The sequence below is a fragment of the Talaromyces rugulosus genome, chromosome VI (assembly GCF_013368755.1).
Source record: "Talaromyces rugulosus chromosome VI, complete sequence".
Lineage (NCBI taxonomy): Eukaryota > Fungi > Ascomycota > Eurotiomycetes > Eurotiales > Trichocomaceae > Talaromyces > Talaromyces rugulosus.
Genome location: NC_049566.1, coordinates 1,781,240 through 1,797,805, shown reverse-complemented (window position 1 = coordinate 1,797,805; position 16,566 = coordinate 1,781,240). Strand labels below are relative to the sequence as shown.

Sequence of the window (16,566 nt, the reverse complement as noted above, 5' to 3'; positions counted from 1 at the left end):
CATAAGAAAAAAAAAAGAAAACGCCCTCTATACTATGCATCAAACTCCAGACCCATTGTCTACCAACAAGGGTGATTATCTTTTTAGAAAAGGAAAAACATAAAAAAATCATATCATACACTTGACTCAACATAACAAGTCAAGACGGTATTAGAGAAAACGTCATCTTCAAGCTTTCAGACCTCCCGTTGTAATGAGCATGTCTGCCCTCCCTTTCCTGGTCAGACGGTCGATGCCCAAGTGATCGCACTGATCAAGGCCCCTGTAAACACCAAAGCCATACAACGGCACGGTGCGGTCGTGCGGCGGCGTAACAACTAGCCGTGTAATGAGGTCTGTCTTTGTTCGAGGCTCGCGCAATACATCATCCGACAAGAGCGGACTCTGATGGAAAAAGCTAATCAGGTCGGCCAGCGTGCTGATATCGTGCGGCAAGTAGCGGTGGCGTCGTGGCCAGATGGCTAGGTACGAGAGTGCGTATAGACCGCAAAAGGCCACCAGCGCGTAAAACGCAGGCAGGTCGGAGGCGATGCGGACTTGGCTTTGGGAAGGATACCAGAGCGCAATGAAGACACCGCCGCCGAGGATGGGGAGAGTGAGCGAGAGAAGGCTCATGAGCGAGATGAAGGCGACTTTGTAGTGTCGAGCTACAACGGCCAAGAATGTCACTTCGACCGGGAGACAGGCTGGGTAGGACAAAAGCAAGCTGTGCTCTGCCCATGCGCCCTCGGGAGTTGACATCGAGGCGAATGGCTGCAGGGCTCGCATGTATACGTCGATTGGCTGCCAAGCCAGAAACAGGATATTGCCAATCAGCCCAGGGATGAAGCTGAAGAGGAAATTGGAAGCAGAAAACCCCTTTGATGAAGCGAGCGTTGGGAGCAGCGGTAGGAATCCATCAGGAATAGCCTCCTTGACGAAGCTGACGGCTACAAAAGCAATGAAAAGAGCGATCATTATAAGGATCCAAACGATGATGGAAATGTCTCGCAGGAACCAGACTGTCCACCGGAATCTGACAAATGGCGAATGTAGAGTGCGCTCAAAGGATTCGTTTCGCAAGATACTTTGTTGTTCCAAGTCTTGCATTACCGCGCTTCGCTCAACAACTCGGTTCTCGCTTCTCCTGACAGGTGATGTCGGTGCTGGTGTCTCTGCGACAGCATACTCTTCTCCGATGCCGTAGAAAACATCCTCCTTATCCATCAAGCGCCAGTAGCCAAGTCGTAGCACTCGAGCCGTCAACACATCGCGGACTGACGGGGCGGTCTCGGTTCCATCAAAATCACGCAGGATATTGGATCGCTGAATCATGGGGACGATATCTGCTAGGCTGACTGGGTCCCACAGAAGACCGGTCCAGCTTCGGAAGAACCGAGACAGGACCAAGGCAAGACCAACTATCAAAAGACCATAAATTGCAACCAGAACCCAGCCTACAGACTGTGTCGTTGTCCATCGCCAGATATCCTGATCATCGACGGCGTAGGACTTGGCTTGGAAGAAGCAGCTTATCAGTGGAATGGTGAAAAAGTTTGCTATCCAGATCGTGATCAAGCCAATGGCAACCAGAGGCTCGCCGTATTGAAAATAAGAAAAGTCTGGGATCAGGTGGTTTCGTGACAGGACAGAGAGATTCTGAAGAGTGCCCGTCTTTTGTCGTTCAGAAGCCATGATTGAAAACGGCATGACTCGATAGATGGCAGCTTGGATGACCAAGTTCCACAGAACAATAAGTCCAGCGAGGAGTTGGGGGAGATATTGAACCACGAAATAACGCGAGCCACCGACTCCAGCCCAGTCCCAGATGCCGCTGTGCCTCTGTGACCAAACATTACAAACGGCCAGAGCAGCAACCATCCACAAGATCAAGAAAACAAAAAGCCCAAGCGCCCAGGACCGGAGCACAAGAGGCACAAAGTCCAGTGACGGGTGCAACAGATCAGTGGTCTCTGGGTCGACGGTCACGAAAACCGCCTTTGTGTGCTGTTTTTCTTGTTGCTCCTGCGGTTTTTGTGCGTCGCCATTACGACTGGCAGGTTTTCGAATCTCGACTGTGGTGGGTCCTGTTCGGTGATAGTATCCCAGGTTCTCGTCTGCAATAACTCGCTCGACAGGATACTCGTTGCTGGCGACGGACCCGTGCCTTGCCAGCCCTTGTACTTCCTCATCGCGCGTTAGCTGGTCAATGGCGAAATGAAGATACGGCGAGTCGTCGACACCAGGCGTCGTCGCACTGATCTCGCGTCTTGGGTCTTGAATCTGATGCCGGCGCGGGCTGATTTCGGTGACTTGGTTCTGGCCAAAGCGCACGCTGTTCGAAGTGCCACTGCGAGCCATGGTGGGGCCAGCAGCAGGACGATCTCTTGAGCTGTCGGACGATTGAGTGTGGGCGAGATGGGCCTGAGAATGTTGCGTGGAGAAAGAATGTGAAGGCAGCTGTGACTGCGGGGTTGCATACCGCACAACGGTCACTTTGCTGTCGTTGCTCTTATCAGACGACTGGCCAGACGAGGCAGAGAAATAATCATCAGAAGCTGCAATGGACTGCTGCGAATCTTGGTGAGAAAGCTGCGGTCTGCTAGCTGCGGTGAGCGAGAGGTGGTCAGCTTATTTGTTTCTATTCCTTTGATGCCGGGCAACAGGCGGTGATTAGATATATCCTTACAGTTGACGGTCTTTAGCTGCGACAACTCGGCGAGCATGGCGGTCGTGTGTAGAGGAATGCAGGATGATACATGATCGAAATTCCTGCAGCTGTACTGGCCGGCATGGTGGTTAAATCGCAGCGCATCTGGCGGGCTGGGAGAGGTTGGCGGAAGGCGGGAGGCTGGCCAGACGAGGCGATTCACACTCCCAGCCACCCAATGTGTCGCCTCCCGACTGGTCCATGCAAGGTGTTTCGACAGCCCAACCCAACGCCGCGCACTATAGTATTTTAGATTAGACGCCAAAAAACTTAAAAAAACCAAAATCTAGATGCAGGTGGCGTGTTTTCTGGGAACGTCCTTGCTGGCTCGGTGCGGCCCGATTCCGCCAGCCACGTTGTCTCTCCTTGCTATTCCGTATACTCCTCCGTACACCCACCACCATGCAATAATATCAATAAATAAATAGTGGAAAGCCAATAAATACTCTCCCTTTCAAAGGCCGTTATTTCTCTTTCGAGAAACAGAGCTTTTTGCTGTTTTGGGACATCCCCAGCCACCAGCTGTAGGGTGTCGTCAGCCGGAAACAATTAATTGGCAGAGCTGCTACAGGGCATATTCGATATATCAATTGATCCAGAGTATAGTGGATAATGCGATTATCCGCCAAAAGTAGTGCCGTCTTATCTACTACGATTCGCAGCTCAAAGCATCAATTGAGGTCAACTCCGGTTAGGGCTATTATCTCGGAATAAATGGCGTGACTCACGGGCAACCAACTGTCCCCCTCCATGAACAACCAATTATCCCGATATCCAACAACATTATTGCCCACTATTTATTCCGAAGAAAGTTGGCAGCCTTGGTCTAGATTCTCTATAAATATATTCCGCCTGGTCCTGCAAACCCTGAGCCACAAGCAGCCCTCCACTTCGACAAAGAGGACGACAATCTAAAGATTAAAGGTATCATCAATCCAAAAAATGGCAGCCGAAAAACGATTTCTCCCAGTCGAGAACCCAACTCTCCCATTCTGGTTAACAGAACGCTCTCCGCTGGACGCGCATCGTTCAACGCCCAACCTTCCCGACGAGTCCGACATTGTGATTATCGGTGCCGGATATGCCGGAGTCAGTCTCGCATACCATCTTTTGACGTCTATAAGCTACAGCACCAAGCGTCCCTCGATCACTATCCTCGAAGCAAGAACAGTCTGCTCTGGGGCGACGGGGCGGAATGGTAAAGTATTGCTAGTATCTCATCAATTAGCCGATAACTTATCAAACTCTTAGGCGGCCATCTCAGACCAGACATCTACGGATCCATACCGCTGTTTATCCGGCGCCATGGTCTAGACGCTGCTGTCGAACTGGCCGAATTCGAGCTGTCGCATATCAAGGCGATCCAAGATGTTATCGAGAAAGAGAAGATAGATTGCGATCTGGTTATGACCCGCAATATGAACGTGTACTTCGGCACTGACCGCGGGAACAAAGTCCGAAAAGTAATTGAAGATTTAAAAGCTCAAGGATGCAAGTTTCTGGACGATCTAGTCTTTCTTCCTGAAGAGGATATTGAGTCGGTGAGTTGATTTGAATTAACTGTCGCTGGCCATCAGCTAAAGATAAGGGTCCAGACATCCGGGGTCAAAGGCACCAAGGTCGGATTCTCGTTTACTTCGGGGGCAATCTGGCCGTATAAATTTATCCTCGGACTTTTAGAGAAAGTTCTTGAGTACGGCGGCGACAGTGTCAACTTACAAACTACAACACCCGTCAATTCAGTAACGAGTGAAGCACCCGATCGCCACGTTATCCATACTCCCCGGGGCAGCATCAAGGCAAAGAAAGTAGTCTACACAACCAATGCCTATACCTTTGGTCTTTTGCCTGAATATGAACGTGCCATCTTCCCAGCACGCGGTATCGTCGCACATATCAGCGTCCCCGAAAACCAGACCCCGCCACACTTGCCCTTGTCGTCGTACGCATTGAGAGTCGATCCACGTACGGGCGTCGACTATCTCATCGCGAGGCCAGATGGTAGCATTATCGTTGGCGGAGCGCATCACCTTCACCAGGATAACAACGATGAATGGTTCAACAATATCGACGACAGCAAACTCATCGAGTCCACCAAGGATTACTTTGACGGGTATATGCAGAAGCATTTTAACGGATGGGAGGACAGCGGTGCTTCTGTCAAGGAGTTATGGACTGGTAGTAAGTTCCCCTAATAAAAACATAAATGCGATTGAAAACAACCGCTAACACGAAGTCATCAGTAATGGGCTACTCCTCCGATACAGCTCCTCACATTGGCGAAATTCCGTCTCGGCCAGGTCAATATATCGCTGCCGGATTCAACGGGCATGGGATGCCAGTAATCTATCTCTCCTCCAAGGGTCTTGCGCAACAAATCCTCGAGGAGAAGCCATTCGACGAGACAGGCGTTCCGCGCACTTTCAAAACGACTTCTGAACGGTTGGAAACTGCGGCAAGCGGCAAAATTGGAGGTGATATATTTTAACAAATGGTGTTTTATTTTGACAAAGATATATATATTATTGTTTTTGGAGACGAAATTATTTATTTGGGGCTATTCCCAGTGACTCCAGCCTAAGCCCTCTCTATCTGTCAAATATTTATATCCCACCTGCGGCCCCTCGGCATCAACGATATATCCTCCCTCGCATCGTTCATATTCTACCTTGACTTGCTCCTCGTAGAAAGAGTCAAAGCCCCAATGCAAAGCATCTTTTAAGGTCTCAACGTTACCTTCCGGGTGAAGGACTTTCCAGGGTGCATGACACGTCTGTCCACGGCACGATTTGAGAACAAGCAACAACGCATCGAGCCGGTTTATTACTTGCTCTATCGTAACACCAAGTAATAAATTAGATGGTCTTGTCTGGGAAGACGCGGACGGATAAATATTATGTAATTGGTATGGATCCGTAGTGAGGTCGTATAATTCATGCGCGTTATTGCACCAAACGGAATAGTACAAATCATATCCCGAATCTGGAGAGTGCAGTCTCAGCCCTTTGTACGTGTTGTTTGGAACAGTAATGGGGTTCTCCGGTCCAAAAGAGTTTCCTTCTCCCTCGGCGATGGCTAGACCCCAGAACTCAACATTGGCATGTTCAGGTCGTCGGTGAGTTTGTACACTTTGATGACCGTGTAATGGCACCGGAATTCCATCAAAATCATCTCGCTGCTTAGCACCTGCGAGATGAAGAAGCGTCGGCGCGAGGTCGACGTGCGCGGTAACGGCCTTTTCAACGTGCCCTTTAGGAATTCCCGGTCCCCGAATAAACAATGGCACGCGAATGTCCTCTTCAAATCCGCATTCCTTACCAGGAGGAAGACGGTGCTGACCGATATGGTAGCCGTTATCAGAAGTATAAATGATATAAGTGTTGTCAAGATTGCCGGTATACTCGAGACGCGATACGATCAAGTCAACCAATTCGTCCACGCTTTGAAGAGCACGTAGGCGCTGGCGATAAAAATGATCGTTTTGGTCGACAGTGGCGTCGCTTTGCTGTGGAAGATTGGATATCCAGTTGACTCCATTAGGCTAGTTTTAGATATTAGTACTTGCTTGCTCCCCGTCGGAGCAAAAGACTTACAGTGTCTGGATTAAAGTGAGGTGTCCTGGGCACTTTTACATCCTTGAATAAATGTTCATGTCTCTTGGCTGGTATCGGTGCCGTCATCCGAGACGGACCATTTCCTGGCTCTAAATTGGAGTGGGGAGCCACCGGTGCAATGCCCACGAAAAAAGGCCTCTTTGCGCCTGAGTTTGCACCCGCGATGCCATCATCGATAAGGCCCAATGCCTTGTTGGTGATGACATCGCTTGTGTGCCATCCTTCATAACTGACCGGGCCCTGCTTATCCCGCTGATATGTCGAGTTTAGATATGAATAAGTATATGGATCGAGCAGGAAGTCGCTTGTGTTGAACCCTGCAACATATGGCGAGTGGTAATTGTCGACGGTGTGCGCATTGAATAGTTTTCCCGTGTAGTAGGTATTGTACCCCGCGGACTGCAGCCAGATGGGGAGGAAATCGGAATTGAAGCCCTGCTCGACGAACTTGGGGTATCCGCCTGATTATCCGTATCGCGAGTCAGCGCGTCGAAGATGGGTTCAATTTCAAAACATGAAAAGGCTTACCATATGGAGGTTGCACATTCGTCACATTGGTGTTATGCGCATATCGCCCTGTCCACAAGGTCACGCGGGCCGGACAGCACAGCGCAGTCGGAACAAAATGATTCTCATAAAATGTGCCCTGATCCTGCAGATGCTTCTGCACAGATGGCATATACGACAGCGAATTTAATTGGAGATCTTGGTCGTCGGTTAAAATAAAGACTATATTTGGCTGTTGGTGATGGTTGTTTGTATCGGAATGGGTAGTAAATATTGACTGGAGAGGGTGTTGGAAATCGAATGCATCGCTGAGAGATGTGAGCGCCGCAATCGCTGCAATTGTAGTCAATAATCGCATTATCATTTCAATTGAACTAAGAGCACAGAATAATAAACAGTAGAAAAGAAGAAAAAAAACACACACACTGTGGGAGTCGGAGAAGTTACGCAGACGTGAGGAGAAGCATCGCGTCATGATATCATGTGGGGCTCCCCGCTTTTCCGGCCGCCACTGTCATTGGCCGCTTGGCCATGTGGAATAAGCTTTCCGAACCAGAATCTCCTTTGATTGGTTGAGATACCAAAATTACGAGAATGCCAGCCAAACGTGCTAGTAATTAATGTCCGTTTATAATTGGTTTGGTCCTACCTTCGTATTGAAAATATACATTGTGCATGTAAATATTTGTCGACCTTGTGTTCTCGAATAGTAGACCGAGACCGAAGAAATTGTTGGTTTATTGGCAGTGCCCAACTGGCTCTGATTGTTGTTCTGGAGATTGTATCCTCCCTTATGACCATCCTGACCAATGTGGCTAAGCATTGTTGTTACTGTAATAGCGGAGGCTGGGACCGATAACGCAAATTTGATTCCCATGTATTTATCTCTCCCGATGTTGCTGTCACTCGTTAGCCGGTTCAATCCATGGATACTATACCGACCTATATTGTCCCATCCTAGCTGCACAGGTTTAACGATCGTACAAACAGCCAAGTCTACTCCTCGGGCAAATAAACCGGTTAAAAATAGCTCTGAGGCTCATTATCTCCTGCCCTGAACTTTCTTCCCCATATCCTGCCTTGTTGTATGAACAAGACAAGGTTCTGTAGGTTAGGGTTATGTTTAGGGTTGACGGGCGCTAGTTTTTTGCGTACTACTGCCTAGAGGCTCACTCATCCGAGGCGCCGATTGCGTGCTCTATATTATTAACCTTTCGATAATGCCAGTGAGTCACTAAAACCCACAGTTTTCAGGGCTGCCGAATAGCTCTTCGAGCCGCTTGCTGTTTCGGGAGAAGTCTTCGGTGGGCATATCTAGGGGTTAGTAGCCGAATAGAGCCCTATTGGCCGGAACTTGCGCCATCACGCATACTTCGATTTCTCGTCTCATCTCTTTCGCTACTCGCGTCTCGCTTTAAATGGCTGTTGACCCGCGGGGGGAGAAAATGTGAGCAAGGGCAGTTTTTGGCTGTGAATGCCAATCCGCGAGAGTGACAAACATGGCAGCCGGCGATTCCGATGAGATTTCGCCGCTCACGTCCAAGGCCGCTAGTGTCACCACGTCGTACGGAACAGTTGATAGGAATTCAGACAGATTGGAAAATGGCTTGACACCGCCTACGGACTCTGATACCCTGGTGAACGCGGAAACCGACCAGGGGAATGGGGACGAGAATCCCGAGCGAGCCGGAAACGTGAACGTCTGGGGCGTCATCTCCATATTGTTACTCGGTATGAATAGGTGCTGTGCTCTTGGAGGCATTGGATTTGTTTGTTGACAACGATGGTAGGCGAATTGGTAGCACATGCCGACAATACGATCACTTTCGCTTCCGCCGGGCGAATATCTTCCGAATTCAATTCCCTACCAGATGCCAATTGGCTCTCAACAGCTTATAGTCTGGGAGTGTGTGCTGCGATGCCCATGGTGAGCCAATAATCCTTGCGATTTTCCGCGGGTGATATTCTAATCAACCCCTTAGTATGGTAAACTGAGCGATATATACGGGCGAAAAATCATACTCCTTATCGCATATCTTCTATTCGGCGCCGGATGTACCTTATGGTGTGTTACTCATCCCTACTAGGTCTTGACATAAAGCTGATATCGAGATAAAGTGGGCTCTCAGTGCAGATGTGGCAAATCATTCTAGGTCGTGCTATTTCCGGCCTTGGAGGTGCAGGGATGGCTACCATGGCTGCCGTCATCATCGCAGGTAGTTCATATACCTTCTTCTAAGTGACGAGACCCTGACCGTAGCCAGATATTGTCCCTCGGCGCGAATTAGCAACATGGAGATCATATGTCAACATTGCCTCGACAGTTGGCCGTGCAGCTGGTGGGCCTGTTGGCGGCGCACTGACAGACCTGCTTGGGTGGAGATGGTAGGCCTATTTTTTTTCACTTTTTTGCGACCACAAGACTGATTAATTTTGACTGGTTTAGGCTATTCACTGGACAGGCAATATTGATCGCCATTTCAGCATTGCTAGCCTTGTTTAGGTTGCAGATCCCCTTCAAGCCTCTCAACGAAGAACTCCCAAGTTCAAAATCGAAATTTTCTCGAATCGACTTCACCGGTACCTTCTTCCTTTCCGCATCTGTGATTTCCGGTATCACGGTCCTTGACTTTGGCGGAAAAAAGCTTTCATGGACATCGCCATGGACAATCTCGTTGGGTGTGGCTGCCATAGTTCTCTTCATCACCTTCCTTTTGACCGAGGCCTACTGGGCCAAAGAACCCATCTTTTCGCTTCGCATCCTCCGACAACCAAACGTCACGGCCAGCTATCTCGTAATGACATTACAAGTCCTGTCCCAAGTTGGCATGATGTACACCATTCCGCTTTATTTTCAAATCACATCCCGAGCATCCGCATCATCTGCCGGGGCGCATCTGGTACCTGCTGTCGTCGGAAATGCTGTCGCCGGCATCCTATCTGGAGCTTTCATCAAACGGACCGGTAGATACAAGGGCCTTACTGTGGCTGCAGGATTAGTAGCCTCGGTGACTTACATACTGGAATATTTCCGCTGGAACGGAAACACCAATGCCTGGGAATCTTTGTATATTATCCCTGGTGGTATAGGCACAGGTATTGCTCAAGGGGCTAGTTTTGTTGCAATGACCTCATGTCTTGAGCAGAAGGATATTGCTATGGCCACTTCAGGGGTTTTCTTGTTGAGTACTGCTGGGGTTTCTGCGAGTATCACGGCAAACAACGCAGCTCTGGAGAGAGAATTTAGAGGTCAGCTACAGAGGAAGCTGACTGGAACAGGAACAGAAGAGGTGAGCTGTTGATCTGTCTTTTGCCTGATACGTACTAACAGAATCTAGATTATTAAGAAAATCCTGTCTGATGTAACATATATCAATACTTTGACTGGTGAATTGAGAGATATTGTGGTCTCATCATACGTCAAGGGCTTGAAACATACCTACAGTTAGTAGATCGACTCCTAATTCTTACAGATGTGCTAACTTCCCCCAGTTTTCTCTTTGGTTTGCTCGCTTGTGGCATCAGCCAGCGGATGGACGATTCGGAACCACAAACTTTGAGTGACTTGTACATGTATAAAATAATATCGTTAATATCCCGGTAGCAATTAGACAGATTCAATAGTGGAAACATACAGTTGAGATAAATCTAGTATGGGTGATGGCGAATCCATAAGAAATGAGGACATATAATTAAATTGATAATTGGAACCCCCTTTATCTTGCACTTGCGCATTGAACAGTGTTCGCTAGGAATCAGACAGTCCTTCTATCAACATCAATGATTCCCAGGAGTGATATATGCCTTCGTTTGCAGTTGGCCTTTCCTCTGGTATCCAACAGAGCATTTTCCGTAGTTATCGCATATATAAATTTGCTAAATAGGGAGATAACTAAGCGGTAGCTGGGGTCTCGCAATTCCCCATATTGTTTGAAATATATACTGTATTGATAAGGTTAAACATTCCTGTTTATATAGGGATTGACTTTCCATTCTTCAGCCAAAAGTCGCATCGTGTTTTCAGCTCCACAAGTTTCACCTGCTGGAACCCATTTTCCGCGATAACAAACTCTGCCTCTTGTGCCTGCAGCTCTGGGACACTCAGAATTGAGCCATTTGTAACCTTGTGTGTATTGGGGCTACCAGTTTCGATGAAACTAGCAAATGAGCCGGTGTATCCGTCGTAGGTGAGTGTATCGCTCGTCTGTGTCGTGTCGATATCATCCCACTTTCAAAAAGTATCAGTATTATTTCAAACCCGCAATAGAAGAGAAGATGCCTCTTACCCATACGACATCACTGCCGTGTCGTGCTGGTGGAATTGCATACTCCGCCAGCCACCCCTGTACTTTAGCCGAACTCGCCAACCAATACGACGGACACGCAAACATCAAATCGCGATATACTAGTTGAGCTCTTTCATATGTTGTATTGTATAGCGGGATCGTCTCAGTTGATCCTTGTTCTGGATACAGCTGACTGACTTCTTGCAATTGAGAGTCACTGAATCGGGGCAAAAACCCACTAACCCAGTTATTATAACTGGCCAAGGAGGAATTGTAACCGTCGGTTGAAGTCGTGTTTTGCAGTCCTGGTGGGATAAAGTTCTCGCCCTCATCCGAATTGTACAACCCGTAGATATAGTCTACGGCTACTCCCCTGTTTTGAATTGTGCTGGCCAGGGAATCTTTAAGAAACTCGCCGTCGATGACCGGTGCCCAGGTGTATGAGCTTGTTGTGTATGTATGGTCAGCGTCAATGACTAGACTGGAATTTCGTAACGCTTGCACATCAACTGCCTTTAGACACGCTAGACTGTCCGTTGAATTCGCACAGCCAGTTAAAGAAACCAACTGGTCGTAAATAGCCTGAGCTTCGGGGTCATCGTACCGATATGTCTTTGGCCAAAAGGGCGAAGATGTTATCGCCTTGTCAAATAGTGGCACTCCTGCCTGACTACCTGCAAGAATCTGGCTTACGACACTCCCACCACCGGCACTTTGTCCCCAAATCGAGACGTTGTTTGGATTACCACCAAAGTGCTGGATATTATTCTTGACCCATTGAAGAACGTACTGTTGGTCACGCAATCCCGAATTAAGATCAGATGTATTTGAAGCCTTGATTTGTTTTCCAGGAAGGAATCCGAATGCATTGACACGATAGTTTGGCTGGACAATGATAAAGTCGTTGCCGTCAGAGACGTTGAGAACCGGGTACAGCCGCGTCCCTGATATCTTCCATGAAGCAGAGCCCTCAATAAAAGCTCCACCATAATAATTAACCAACACTGGACGACCGGCGTGTTCACGTTTTGTGAGATTTTGCTCCGTGGCCCACGGACGCGAGTACACGCTTAGATACAAGCAATCCTCCGACCCATTCGTGTTCCGCTGAGGGCACATATCAAAGTCCTGGTCGGTAATGTATAGCTCGTTTTTATCGTGTATGAGCGGTGGCTGGGGTGCGCGAAAGCGATTTGTCGGGGGCAAAGGAGGTGCTGCAAAGGGGATCTTGCGAAAGTACGTTATGTTATACTCGGAAGAATAATTACCGACTAGGTTTATATAGTTGAGTGATACTAGAGGGTTCAATGGGATAGCGCTAGATATGGTTGCTGCTGAAAAGAACGCTGCCAAAGTTGGCAAAGCTGTTAGGGCTCGCATCTTGCTTGAGTTTTCGTACAGTCAATGAAGGCTGATCTACTGATCTTATTCGGATCGGAACTCGGTCTCTTTATATAGACATGAATGATTTTAGACCAAGATACTAAATAACATACATTCACCTTATTGGTGCAAGTATTTATTTCCAGTGGGGTAAACATAAGAGATCGGCAAGATCGTGAAGAGACCGTGGGGAAATGGGTATTTTTGAAATGCTGAGCGTATAGAGCAGTATCGAGCTAGAGTAAAAGGTCCATGTGAATGACTTTGTTTAAAAAATTTGCCGATTTTAATAAAGGGAAAAAAGAGATTGCCGGTAAGCAGATAGCAGGAATTACAACGTTGCTGTTGGGTTCGGGATAATGTTGGGCGAGAGCCCCCATTTTTACCCTTTTCGGCATTGGTTGATGCTTTTGGCTGCCGTTAGTTGCATCGACGTTAAGGTTGTTTATTGGATACTGTCTTCAACTGAGTATTCTGAAGCAATGATATAATTCAGGAATTTTGTCGGAGGCCTAAATATTATCTTGACTGCTATATACATGTACACCAAATGATTAAAGATGAGTTGGCGCTGATCAAATTGGCACAACCATCCACATAGAAATCAATTGATCATAATTTTTTTTACAAGATTACAAAACAAATGCTCAGAACCAAAACATGTTTTGTAATATTTTGGTCGTAATTGATATCAACAGGACAAAATTCAATAATGACCAGGCTATTGTGGCATATAACATCAGGTTGCTGGGCAATAAAGGGAGCATAAACTCCATGTCTTTTGGTCTTTGTCTTAGCCCTAGAAGGGTAACTCCCTTGTCCACAGATGGTTACATAGTCATAAGCCCACATGTGCAAGCCTTGAGATAAATCACATTTACAAAATTTACAATTAACCTCGGCACAGTTCTAGAAAAAGGCGGTAAGTGAATATCTTGCATCACTGTGTACCCATACAATGCACGGTAACGCTGATGGGTTTGTGTTATCTAAATGTAGAAGGTTTCAATGTTTGTGACACCTGATGGATATGTCGGAGATTTCACTGCCGAGATGTAGCGGTCAAGATTGTTGCATAAACATCAAGACATCAACTGCTATCAAGGGGTGATGTTACTTTGCAGGCTGTAATTACAATGGCTTTGTTGTGAGCCGAGAAGTACAAAACGAGGCTCAAGGATAACAAAGAAAATAATGATAATCGCTATTTTAAATTGAAACCTATAGCAATTGCTCTGTCCTAGGTGTCGTGGACATTAGTTGACCGGAATAGCCCAGCAACTTCTGTCCCATGAGAATCTGTCTAACTAGGTATATAACGAAGATAATATGGATAAAGCTTGTCTCTCTTCACGTATCTTGTTCATGAAACATCTCTATAATGGCTAAAAAAGAAAGCCTGCCGTTTCTGTACACGCTGTTCTCTGCACAGATTGACCTGGGCGCCACTCCTCTGCCGAATTTAAGCGAACTTGAAAGTATAATTAGCATCACGGCCGAATGGGAAGAGAAGACATTGTTTTTCGGACCAAAGCGTCGCCAGCACACTGAAACATGGTACGTGACAGCTGACGCTAACACGTACGACCTCGTCGCCAACTTATTGCCGGAATCACCACGAAAACGGCCAAACGGAAAGTCACCGCAACATGTAGACCTAGATTCGCTCTCGCATTATTTCACAGTGCACACAGAACCCATCCTAGACAGAGACGCGAATAGGGTCAAAGTTACCCGCTGGAGCGACGGCAACCTGATGCCCTGGAACGAAACCAACCTGGCTCACGGCCTGTCGACCGGATCCGGCATCGAGCTGAAGCCCGATAATGCTCACCTTGCGCTCGGGCTAATGCAGGCAATTGTCAACTGCGCCTACGAATCGCGGTTTAGTCGCATACTGTTTCCTTGCTATAAACAGTACAAACGTACTGGTTCGGACTTGCAGTGGCACCACGGTCACTGGATGAACGGCAGAGCCGAGAATTGGTGGAACGCGGACAAGGCTGTCGCTGTGGCCAGGAAAGCGTTGTATACGCAGATATGGCAGGGAAATGTAGTCTGGCGGGTGCGAAGCACCACGGAAATGAAAGTTCCGCTGCGGTTAGATGGCTGGAACTTGGAGGACAGCACTTAGTAGAAGATCCGATAAACAGACTTTGAAGGGCCTGAGTAGTTTCCACTTTGGGAAACCTTCCGGATACGCGCATCTGCTCATGAGGCAGTTATTCTGTTCCACAGATTTCAGAGACCATGGCCTCATAGCCTTGGTGATACTACTTGGCTAGCCGATAAAAAGGTCGCATGATTGAAGAAAATGTGGAAATGTTGAGTGTTGATTTTTGGTAAGACAAGGTAGGACGAGGTACTACATTGTCAAAATCTTCTCCTTAAAGGCCGCAGACATCGCCCCATCAGTTCTAGAATACATGTCAACTGAACAATCCATTCGAGTCAACAATTTATCGAGTCCATTTTCACCTTTTTTTTTACCATACTTGTAAATGCAAGATGCATTATCAGAAAACAACGTCGGAGCTCGTGGCTCGGGCCATCAAGGTTTGCGACGAAATATGCGACTATACTACAAACCACCACAGCTACGGAAACAACTTGACCGATTGCGTCGACCTAGCTAAAAGCTGCAAGGAAGTCCTAGAGGTCCTCCAGTCCGTGGTCGAAAGCGACAGCAAGGATGACCAGGTGGCTAGCAGCGCCGAGAAGAGAATTGCAAAATGCGAGGATGATATCCGAGAACTAAAGAAACAACTGAAAGAATACAAATATTCCAATCAGAAGTGGCCAGGGGGGAGGCTATTGTATAGATTCAGGGGGAAGGAACTGCCTAATCTAAAGCCCAATCTGCAGAGTCTGCGAGACAAATTGGGCCGAGCGACGAAACTGTGAGATTATCTTCTGCCCAACGAAAAACAAAACAGACAAAACTGATAAAAATCCTATTCAGCACTACCGTCACCGTCGAAAAGTGGGAACATCGCACCGTGAAAACAATACTTCATGATGAAGCAGACGACGAGACAGAGCCCCCTCCTCCACGCTATACGAGATACGAGAACAAGCCATGTACCACGTATAGCACAAAATCGACAAGTACCAAAACCCTTCCTGCCGACTTTGCCGCTCAAGAGGCACGTGGCCCAGCACCTGCTTATAGGAGCCTTCATAAAACGGTGCGTTGAATGGCACTTTTCAAATGATGTATACATGACATAAGCTAATTTGTCATTACTTGTTTGATTCAAGGCCAACGGGGCGAATTTGCACCTAGGAGAGGCAAATATGCTATACAGGGAATACAATACCATGGCACATCCATGGAGTCTAGGGTGCCGGTCACAATTCTACGAGGCGAAACCAACTGGTGTATACATTGCGATGAACTATAGAGATAGAGCTCCGCGATACGTGTTTTATCTACAAGATGTACAGTTTTGTTGTTTCAATACACGCTAACAGAAAAACCACTTGACTGCCATCGATTGTCAAGGAGTTTGTATGGCGCAATTTAGTGACGGAACATTTCACAGGGGGTCGGCAACTGAAAGACGTTTTTTCATGTATTACGAAATTACATATGTAAGCATTCAGCCACTTTTGCACATGTTTTTGATAGTATTGTTTGATGGGCTGTATTTTTGTATGTTGGTTTGTCAAAACACCACTTTTATGTTTAGGTTGATATAGACATAACGAGTCACATGATTTCAATTGCCCTAGGTAGATTGACTCGATGACGGAAAGTGGCTATTTCATGAAGTTGCGACGCAACACATTGAAGAATATCGGAAACCCAAAAATTTTAAGCGTGGAGTGATCATTTGAAATGCAAGGATCAAGATTTGGTATACCATGGTTGTGTAGCATGGCTCTTCGCAGTTTCGGTTTGCCACGGGCTATCCTGCTTCGCCCTGGTGTTACCGCCTGTTTAATCCTCATTTACGGTGTGGAATTTAAAGACTCTTACAGATGTAAGTTGGTATTGGCGTAGTTGGTTGTGCTTCGGATTGGTCATTTAACCCTCCGAGACATTCGCCCTGTTTGTGTTCGATCTATTTTAAAGCTTGTACCA

General features: G+C 47.3%; 6 protein-coding genes across 6 annotated transcripts; 3 read left to right on the top strand and 3 right to left on the bottom strand.

The window, feature by feature from the left end:
* Positions 1-168: 168 nt before the first annotated feature.
* On the bottom strand, positions 169-2,705 carry TRUGW13939_10981 (uncharacterized protein; the record flags this gene model as incomplete). Its single annotated transcript, XM_035494091.1, has 2 exons — positions 169-2,609; positions 2,669-2,705. The coding sequence occupies 2 exons, from the start codon at positions 2,703-2,705 to the stop codon at positions 169-171; spliced, it is 2,478 nt and encodes an 825-aa protein (XP_035349984.1).
* A 926-nt stretch (positions 2,706-3,631) lies between these two features.
* Positions 3,632-5,177, top strand: TRUGW13939_10980 (uncharacterized protein; the record flags this gene model as incomplete). Its single annotated transcript, XM_035494090.1, has 4 exons — positions 3,632-3,887; positions 3,941-4,230; positions 4,285-4,870; positions 4,933-5,177. The coding sequence occupies 4 exons, from the start codon at positions 3,632-3,634 to the stop codon at positions 5,175-5,177; spliced, it is 1,377 nt and encodes a 458-aa protein (XP_035349983.1).
* Positions 5,178-5,246: 69 nt separating this feature from the next.
* Positions 5,247-7,168, bottom strand: TRUGW13939_10979 (uncharacterized protein; the record flags this gene model as incomplete). Its single annotated transcript, XM_035494089.1, has 3 exons — positions 5,247-6,230; positions 6,283-6,764; positions 6,832-7,168. The coding sequence occupies 3 exons, from the start codon at positions 7,166-7,168 to the stop codon at positions 5,247-5,249; spliced, it is 1,803 nt and encodes a 600-aa protein (XP_035349982.1).
* A 1,141-nt stretch (positions 7,169-8,309) lies between these two features.
* On the top strand, positions 8,310-10,370 carry TRUGW13939_10978 (uncharacterized protein; the record flags this gene model as incomplete). The annotated part of the gene is made up of 8 exons (XM_035494088.1): positions 8,310-8,541; positions 8,601-8,737; positions 8,793-8,875; positions 8,929-9,026; positions 9,075-9,195; positions 9,257-10,100; positions 10,149-10,254; positions 10,303-10,370. 8 exons carry the CDS (start codon positions 8,310-8,312, stop codon positions 10,368-10,370), a joined length of 1,689 nt encoding a protein of 562 aa, XP_035349981.1.
* A 410-nt stretch (positions 10,371-10,780) lies between these two features.
* On the bottom strand, positions 10,781-12,476 carry TRUGW13939_10977 (uncharacterized protein; the record flags this gene model as incomplete). Its single annotated transcript, XM_035494087.1, has 2 exons — positions 10,781-11,038; positions 11,097-12,476. 2 exons carry the CDS (start codon positions 12,474-12,476, stop codon positions 10,781-10,783), a joined length of 1,638 nt encoding a protein of 545 aa, XP_035349980.1.
* A 1,384-nt stretch (positions 12,477-13,860) lies between these two features.
* On the top strand, positions 13,861-15,950 carry TRUGW13939_10976 (uncharacterized protein; the record flags this gene model as incomplete). The annotated part of the gene is made up of 4 exons (XM_035494086.1): positions 13,861-14,544; positions 14,901-15,379; positions 15,442-15,667; positions 15,741-15,950. 4 exons carry the CDS (start codon positions 13,861-13,863, stop codon positions 15,948-15,950), a joined length of 1,599 nt encoding a protein of 532 aa, XP_035349979.1.
* Between the last annotated feature and the right edge of the window lie 616 nt (positions 15,951-16,566).